Genomic DNA, 9,659 nt, shown 5'->3' with positions numbered 1-9,659 from the left:
ATGATAATATTGGTAATAATAGTATCAGCAATATTTATTATTTTAAAAAATGTTAAAGGAAACAACACCTGAAGCTCTGCCTGTCACTTGTATAGAATGTAAGCAAACATGGAGTTACGGATTGTAACCATAGTTCTTTTGCCAGCTCACAGAAGACATGCAACAAAGGCAGAATTAACAAGTTCACTATAAAACTTCTACCTACTGCTAAAACTATGATTGTGATAAATTTTAACAAAGAAGGTTGATTGTGATAAAGATTTTTATTTAATGTGAACATTTGACTAATTAGGGTAACTTGTGGACTGATATAAATGACCTGGGCAGAATAGCCTGAATCAAGTTGTATTTTAAATGATTTGGTTCGAAAATTGTATTAATATTGTCCTTGAGGATGGCCGGATATGCCGAAATGTCATACTTATAAAAAAATAAAAAATGTTTTGAGACTAAAATGGATACAAAATTTCATTTATTCAAACAATATTAACCAGTTTCAAGAAAGTGTTAAGATCATGAAATAAATAAATCAATTCATTTTGGGCCCCGTTTTATAATGAAAGCTAATAGCATTAGTGATATTACAGGAATTAGAATGTGCTAAAGTACAAGCTAGTACAAGCCAGTGTAATTGTGTTAAGTTAAATCGACAATACTAATAGTATTAATTTCTACTTTATTCTGCAATAGGCCCCAGGTGGTACCGAAACATTTTAATCTCGAAAAAGTATGTACGAGTAATAAAGGTTTCAATTCGAATTGAATATCATTTTTGTTGTTAGTTTAATTTTCGGTATATTTTTTTACATTACTGTTCTTTTTTGAAAGATAAAAATTAAATACTTCATTTCAAATCATTCAATAATTTCAAATGATCGATTGAGGTGCATCTGTGAGGAAAATAATGTGATAATTTGTGAGGTACATTAAGATACATTCACATCTGTTAGCTACTTACATAATTACTGCATATATATTTATATCTCAACTTCTTTTATTGTTTTTCTCTTTGTTCAAGTATTACTGGAAAAATTGACTTGCAGTGTATTCGCTTAGGCATTTTCCTCAATAAACTTGAAGCCTTGAAGCCTTAGGCGTGCACTTTGACCAAATTCAAATGATTTGGGAAAGTTTCAAAGTTTAGTTTTCTCTCTTAATAATGTTAGCAATGAATTATACATGTTCTAGTTTTAAAAGTGATAGAAAGTCACTCAACTGTATTAAAATAATTTTAGTATACTTACCTAATGTCAATAACTTGAATTATAATAACATATAATGCACTTACATTATAGTGCATTTTTGGGTGAATGATTTTGCAGAGTAACTCAAGTGCTAAACGGCGAGTACTGTTCACTACCTTTGGAGGATAAAAATAAAATTCCAGAGTGTCTCCAAATTCGTCGAAAAGAGGCCGCCTTACAGTTTCCGATGCAGTATGTAAACAATCGGGATCGGAGCTAGTTCTCAAGTAGTAACGAAGTGGATGCCAGGTACTGCGGTGAAGAAGCCTCGCCCTCAGGCGCCTTTTGCGACGGTCCATTAATTTTTTCCGTTCTACTTCAATCATCTCCGCTTGCTCCGGCGTTATTTTCGGCTGACTCCTTTTTTTAGTAACTTTACCTTTCTGTTTATTTATTCTTTCCAACTGCTTGTGATGTATAATCATTTCTTTGACTTCTGAAGGGACGGAGACAGAAGATTGATCAACAGATGCGTTGGTCTGTACAATTTCTATAGGTTGAGGTGGGCTTATTATTTCTATTGAAAGAATAGTTTCATCCATTTCTTCACTGAAATATTCATCAGAACTTGATAATTCCCCATCTGTTTCATCAAAACCCAAAAAATGGTAAGTCTTGTAATACGGATAAGTTGGAGAATGATGTTCTTTAGAATCATCTTGTTTAGATTTTTCGAGGAATCCCAAGTGCTCATTTAGCTCATGATCACTGACTATAAGATCATCAGCTTCCCCGTGGAATGAGAATATTTCATCATCCGATCTCTCGAAAAAATTGTCTTTAATCGATTTTTTTTCATCAATTTCAGAATTTGAAACACTAGTTTCTTCATGAGGCCTTGTTTCTATTGTCTCTTTCCTGGGAGCATCTGATTCAATCATTTGTTGCTGATTTTCATCAATGAAATAAAATTCCTCAAATTCTTCAGCTTCTGTTTCAATTTCCTCTTTACTGGATTCCTTCCCGTGACCTAATTTCATCTGACCCCATATTTTGATTTTTTCAATATGCTCTTGTTGCAATCGTTTTCTCAATTCATTGTATTCTGTGACCATTTTCTCAACAATTTCTTTGAGCCTTTCGAATAAAGAAATATCTGTGCCTGCCAATGAAGAAGACAATGCATTTAAAAAATAATTGTCATCAAAACGTTGGTCGAGTATTTTGTAGTCATATTGTTCTTGTAGTTGAACTGAAATATATGAGCTGACTGTTACATCCGATCCTGGTACAATTCCTGGGCTAAGAAGAAATAATTCATCGAGTCCTTTAAGGTTTAATATAGCTCTGTCTTCACACAATTCCATGTATTTACGTCTACATTCAGCTGTTTCAAATCTACGGTATCGATTTTTTAATATACCACGCTTTTTCGGTTCATTTGAATCTTTTTTTTTTATTTTCTTTTCTTTTTCCCTTATTGGACATTGGTGATTTAGCAATTTGATAAAATCCTTACGGTCGTAGTTTTTATAATTCAATAATTTAATATGAGTTCTAATGATGTTTATAAAATCCATTTTTACAATATTTCTTAATTTATTTGATGAAACACAACCTTTATACCACGCTGGACGCATCATTGTATCGGGCGCATGAGAAATTACTAACTCGGGAGAAATGAATTTAGTAGAATGCGAGTCCTTGAGAATTGAAACAGGGTTCAGATCTCCTGAGCCTGTTCCATCAGTCGCTTTCCATTCTTTACCATCCAAATATGTCTCTGTTACCTCAAAACATGATTTTGTTTCAGGATGCCTCTGTATTGTAGATTGTTTTGTAGAATCGAATTTCGTATTGGATGACAGTTCGTCACTCTGAAAATCATAGTAATCTTCCTCCTCCTCTTCAGATAAGCTCATAGGTGACTGATGAACCTTGCTTACATTCGGTTCAAGAACAGCTACAATGTCTGAAAATCGAACATGTTTTTGATTTTTCTTTGTATTTCTTTTTTCTTCTTCTTGGTCGTCTTCAGGATAAGGAGAACTTTCTTGTACAATATTCATCACGATATAGTTGTTTTCCATTGTAAATGGCATATCTGTTTGATTTTTGGACACATCTTGTATTGAGCCTGTTTCAAATACTGAACCAGTTACATCAGGGAGTTTATACAAACCTTCCTTTTCATATTCATCTAATTTTACATTATCAGGCAACACTGTCAAATTTTTTAAAATCGGTAATTCATCCTCAGAGGACATTTCGTGTACTATGAGCTCATCTATTTTTTGGCTAACAGGAGGGGCTCGAATTTTGATGATTTTTATTTTTCTTTTATACGATTTTGTTAGTAGATCAGGAAATGGATATGGTTTTAGACTAATATCGGATGGCTTATGATAATCTTTATCGTGGTAAATGATAAGTCTCTTCCTATTGATACTTTGTCTACTTCTTCTTCTTCTGGCTTTCTGACGTTTCCGCTCGAGTTTTCTCATTCTTCTTTTACGTATAGCTTTTTCACGCTTTTGGATTCTCTTTTTATAATCATCTCTTCTTTTTCTCTTCCCAGGTCTAGGTTCCGTACTTATGTCTTTCTTAAGCTTACTTTCCTTAGTTATGGATTTAGTTTTCTTTTTATCTTTTGCAGATTTTTGTTTTTTCTTTTTAGCAGAAAGACTACTTTTTACAATATTTTTATGTAAAAGTTTTGCCTCTAGATTGGCATTTTGGGGAGCTTTTATTTTTATTCTCTCCCGCCTTACTTTGCCTTTTATCTTCTTCATCTTTGCAGGGTTATTGTAGTTGAGTATACCCCACAAGATGTTCACAATAACATACGTTAATGAATTCTTTCCTTCAACGCTATCAGACAAATCGTCCAACAATCTGATTGATCTTTTGCTCAGCAGTGGGTGAATATCGCACTAAAACAATAAAAAATAAAGTAAATAAAATAATATTAATAAGAAATTATTCTATAACAAGTTTCGAAAATAGAATTATTATTATCATTATTAATATTGTAGAATAAACCTACTAAGGAATTTGATCAGATGAAATTGTTACTGTTAAATATTAATCATTATTGGTATAAGAAAACATATTACATATAGGGAGTTTTCACATCTAGAGCAAAAACGGAGAAATTGTATATGTGATAATTGGTCCAATTTTGGCTATATTTATTTTTGAACCGTACGAAATTAAAAATTAGTCAACTACAAATTAAAGGACTTGTAAATATGAGTTATCGTGTGTATAATCCTCATTGTCATTGTCGGATTCGCATAGTCCGATTTTCGCGTATTTTTTTTGAGTTTGTATAAAGTCGGGGTTGGAGGTCTCATTTTCTGATGTTCCCCTTGCCGCGGACACTGGAAGATCCCGAAGACGCCGTGACTGCGAAACCGCCTTCCTATATTATATATCGTGGCTTGCATGCCAGGACCTGGTTTGCCCCTACCTCCTCGCCACAGCCCAGGGCCAGCTCTTGATCGATACAAACGCATTTTCAAGAACATCAGGCGAAATCTATACCGTATTCACCATTTTCGCCCACCACTTAATCTGGACTAGGGAGGAAGTTGAAGTAACCGTGGCAGCGAGACTACCAACACGTCACCCAGATAAACCAATATTTCTTTATCTATGAGACCACCCAATGATCTGTCTTATATCACATTATCAAATAAAATAATTTAATTAAAGCTAACACACTAACCCTCCAGGGATTCATACGTGGCTCAATAGAAAAAATATACATGTTCATTGATAAGTAGATCTCAAATTTTCAACCCCTTTGTTCCACACTAATTATGTACAATTCTAAAATATAATCGGGGTACCTGAAGTACGGCGCGAACAGGTCCCAATGTAAACATTGGTGCAATCCGGGTGAGGCACTAGTGTGGAACAATCAATGAGACTTATAAAAAAAAAAAATATTTTTTGGGTGAGAGATTTCGCCCTCCCTTTTTAATTATTTTTTATTAATTGTTTATATTAATATGCATCATAATTTAAAGAGAGCTATTAGGTTTAAAGCGACGCGGGAGGCCTGTCTGTTGTTTAGGCTTAATCCCCCATTTGCCTGAACTCGAGGCGCAACTAGGCATTTAAGGTTAATGCTCTTCGTTTAGTCATATTTATTTACAATTATAGCTTTCAGCTAAAATTAATAATTAAAATATTTTCGTGGGCTCAAAGAATAATATAAATAATTTTTGTACCTAATTTATTTATTTATTAATTTATTAAGGAGATTGTTGTTTATAACTTACTTATTTATTAATCGCATGGATTTTATTTTCTATTAATTCGTATTTGCACGTCTGTATAATTGTATTGCAGTTGGAAATCAAAATATTAATATAATTGTTATCGAAGTTGTTTGCACGTTTATTTATATTTATTTGTTCTATAATTAAATATTTTATATACTTTTTTAAATACCCTTTTTTGATTTATTTATATACTTGTTGATTGTAAGGCTATTTACTCATAATCAAATCAAAGTTTTGCATATTTTTTCACTAACATCGTTTAATCGTTTTTATATATTTTTTGTTTTTTATTTAATCAATTAGTCTCGTTCAATCAATTAAAATGGGCAAGGATGATGACAAACTAGATAGAATCCGGTCCCTCCAGCGTAAGCTCAAACATATCAAGTGAGGTCTCCTCAAGCTGGGGTCGCTCTGTTTAGTGCGGGTATCTGATGAGTATGCTCTAATCGATTTCGAGGTCGATTATGACAAGTGCAAAGAGCTCTGGGCCAAATACAAGAAAATTTGGACGAGATGGATTTTGTGTACACGTCCCAGGGGGTTTTTACCTGATTGGGAGGCGGGCTATGACGCGTAGTTCGTAGCGAACTAGTCCAGGTGCGGTATCGCAAGCTCAAAGCACATCGCAGTTCCGCTGCTCAAGAGGCGACGTACCCTTCCCAACTACCCAACATCCATATACCGGTTTTCGACGGTGATCTGTCCACCTGGACGCGTTTCTGAGATATGTTCAAATCCCTCGTTCATGATAATTCGCATTTAGCTCCCGTGAATAGACTGCATTATTTAAACAATGCTCTCTCAGATGAGCCGCTGCGGTGGCTGTTGGCGGAATTTTCTTTTGATTCGAGCTCTTATCAGATGTCCTGAGTACTCTGGTACTGATACGTGAGTATGATAACCCGCGCACTCTCGCATCAAGAAGCCTGCAAAAGTTCTTGAATTACAAATACCCCACGTCTAGCGGAAAAGGCGCGAAGTACGCATCATATCTGGCCGAGGTAGGTGAGGGGGTCGAGTCGTTTCGGGCTTGGGCTTAAGAGGACAAAACGGATGTCATCCTGTCCACATTGGCTTTCCGAGCTTTGGACCCCGTCACCAGATGGCACTCGAGCCTGCCCAAGCAAGCAGTGACTTTCCCACCGTCGGTTAGGTGATAGATAGCATTGGTGAGACAGAGATTAATGGCGTGCAAGCTGTCTTACGAACTTATTCCGACGCACCACGCGATAAGCCCGCCCTTAGAGGAAAGCGTGGAGTCCCCCAACTTGCCAGCAAAGTCGGAACGAGGGACCGTGTTTCCGCGGACCCATCCCGATCGCCACCTAGGCGCACGTCTCCAGGGAAATGGGTTGGGACAAGGCGTCACCAGTCACCCAGCACTTCTTCGCGCGAGAAATCTACTTCCACCAGGAAGGAACCTTGCCCCCGTTGTGATAGGATAATTTCTTGGGGTGATGCTTCGAATTTCTGGCCTTGATCCCTAAAGAGCGTAACAACTTTAACAAGTCATCCAGTCTGTGCCAGAACAGCCTAAGGTCGGGTCACTATGCTTCGAAGTGCTCTTCAGAGTTCACCTGTACGTTTTGTGGCGCCAAGCACCACAGCGCACTGAATGTTGAAAGCCGATCGGTTTCCCCCGCCACCATCACTTCGCCAAAGTCTGCAGATTTTGTTGGCCATACCCGTGATACGTCCAGGGCACGAGATTCTCCTTCGGAAGCAGTCATGAGCACTGTGTATACAGTATTAAACGGGTCCAAGCTTTCCGCGCCTGCACGGGTACTACTCGATTCTGGCAGTCAGTACACATTCGTAATTTCCGAACTTGCAACGCGAATTGGCAGCGAATTTCAGGCGATTTGGGCAGCCAATCAGAAGCCAGCATTTTGGTCACGTGACCTATGGCGGGAGATTTGAATTCAAATATTCGGCTCGACCCACCCTCAACCACTCACGTGGTCCGTCACGTGACCAGTGACTTGATCATTAGCCGACCAATCGGAGGCTAGTATATGGTCACGTGACCCCCTGGCGGGGGATTTAAATTAAAATTAAATTTGACATAACCTTAGTCATTCACGGAATCATTAGGGCACGCCCCCTATTAAGTCACGTGACTGCCACCAGGCGCAGAGTGTGCCCCGCCACCATTTTGTTTTTATGCTTTTTGAGAGGCTTACTGGTTTTGGAAGAAGCTGAGTGTATCCAGCCTCCATATTATTACGACGGTATCGCGACCTTTTTCTTTTCGCTTTGCGCCATATTGATCTCGTGACTTACGGATTTGGAAGAGGCTGAGTGTACCCGGGCGCCATTTTCTTTTTTGATCGTCGAAATTTTATTATGAGGGTCTCGCGACCTTTTTCTTTTCGTTCAGCGCCGTATTGTTTGGCTGAGTTTACACGGCCGCCATTTTCTTTTTTTGATCGCCGCCATTTTTACTACGAGGGTCTCGCGATCCTCTTCTTTTCCTTCACCGCTTTATTGATCACGTGAGTTACGGGTTTGGTAGAGGATGAATGTATCCAGCCGCCATTTTATTTATAAGGGTCTCGCGATATTCTTCTTTTCCTTCACCACCATATTGGTCGCGTGATTTACATGTTTGGCAGAGGATGAGTGTGCCTGGCCGCCATTTTCTTTGTTGATCGCAGCCATTTTATTATGAGGGTCTCGCGACCTGTTTCTTTTCGTTCAGCGCTATAATGATCAAGTGACCTACGGGTTTGGAATACGCTAAGTGTACCTAGCCGCCATTTAGTTTTTGATCGCCACCATTTCATTATGAGGGTTTCGGGACAATTTTCTTTTCCTTCAGCGCCATATTGGCTGGGGCTGAGTGTGCCCGGCCGCCATTTTGTTTTTCTGCTGTTTGAGAAACTTACGGGTTTCGCAGAGGCTAAGTGTACCCGGCCTCCATTTTGTTTTTAATAGCCATCATTTCATTATGAAGGTCCCGCGACCTGTTTCTTTTTCGTTCAGCGCCATGTTGGCCACGTGACTTACGGGTTTAGTGGCGTGTACTCGGCCGCCATTTTGTTGTTTTTTTTAGCGCCACCAGTTTATTAAGAGGGTCTCGCGATCCTCTTCTTTTCGTTCACCGCCATATTGTTTTTTTATTTTGTTTTTTATCGCCTCCATTTTATTACGAGGGTCTCGCGATCTTCTTCTATTCGTTAGCCGCCATTTTTGTTTTCAAGTGTGTTGCGGTCCTTTTATTTTCGTTCGTTACCATTTTATTGAGATATTCGGCATAAACAAACTTAGAGATAAATAGATCTGTTACTAAGTAGGACTTTTTAATCTCTCTTATCTTTTAATAATTTCGACTTTGACCCTTATTCCCTCTGTTTTTAATATTATTGTGTAAACAAAGTGAATAATTTGAACTGGTTAAACCTAAAACATAAACACTGATATGTGGTGAGAATATAAACAAGGGACTTTGGACTTGTATAATCCCTAAAACATTAACAAACAGAGATAAATAGATCTGTTACTATGGAGGATCTCGCGATCCTATTCTTTTCCTTCACCGCTTTATTGATCACGTGACTTACGGGTTTGGTAGAGGCTGAATGTACCCAGCCGCCATTTTATTTATAAGGGTCTTGCTATCCTCTTCCTTTCGTTCGGACTTTGAACTTGTATAATCCCTAAAACATAAACAAACAGAGATAAATAGATCTGTTACTATGTAGGACTTTTTAATCTCTCTTATCTTTTAATACTTTCGACTTTGAACTACAATACTTTCTATTTTAGTTTTCTCAGCGGATATCAACAAAGCATCATTTAATTCCCTAAGGATTGCATTCTGAACAGGCAATACCTAAAACATAAGCACCGATATTGGTCTCGATTATCATTTAAATCTTTCTGTCGAAGTGAAGAGACTGTAGTGAGAGGGAGTAAGCGGTACGATCACAACTCACCAGAGCACAGCACCTCGAACATCACTGAAGCTCCCAAATTTTAATATTGCATTATTTTGTAAAAAAAACATTGTTATTTTTATATATTAATATTTTCTGTACATAATACTTACCAATATCTGTACAATGAATAATAAATGATAACAATGCAATGCACGAACCTATCTCAAACAGACATGTACCGACCGCTTCTCGGTCACAGCCGCATGGACTAGGCCTATAAATAAGGGACTCTAAATCCC

At 37.6% G+C, this 9,659-nt stretch overlaps 1 protein-coding gene across 1 annotated transcript in view; it reads right to left on the bottom strand.

The window, feature by feature from the left end:
- Positions 1 to 1,240: 1,240 nt before the first annotated feature.
- Positions 1,241 to 9,659, bottom strand: part of LOC136795122 (repetitive organellar protein-like) — a 9,362-nt gene continuing 943 nt past the window's right edge. The window contains exons 2-5 of the mRNA XM_067044710.1: positions 9,214 to 9,314; positions 9,043 to 9,138; positions 7,438 to 7,510; positions 1,241 to 4,117 (exon numbers count right to left, since the gene is read on the bottom strand). Of these exons, the coding sequence (XP_066900811.1) occupies positions 1,241 to 4,117; positions 7,438 to 7,510; positions 9,043 to 9,138; positions 9,214 to 9,314 (3,147 nt within the window). The remainder of the gene's footprint in view (positions 4,118 to 7,437; positions 7,511 to 9,042; positions 9,139 to 9,213; positions 9,315 to 9,659) is intronic.

The sequence above is a fragment of the Halyomorpha halys genome, unplaced genomic scaffold (assembly GCF_000696795.3).
Source record: "Halyomorpha halys isolate HHAL.00 unplaced genomic scaffold, Hhal_1.1 Scaffold1498.1, whole genome shotgun sequence".
Taxonomy (NCBI): Eukaryota; Metazoa; Arthropoda; class Insecta; order Hemiptera; family Pentatomidae; genus Halyomorpha; species Halyomorpha halys.
Note: the sequence above shows the minus strand (reverse complement) of the source record. Positions and strands in the feature narration are given on the sequence as shown.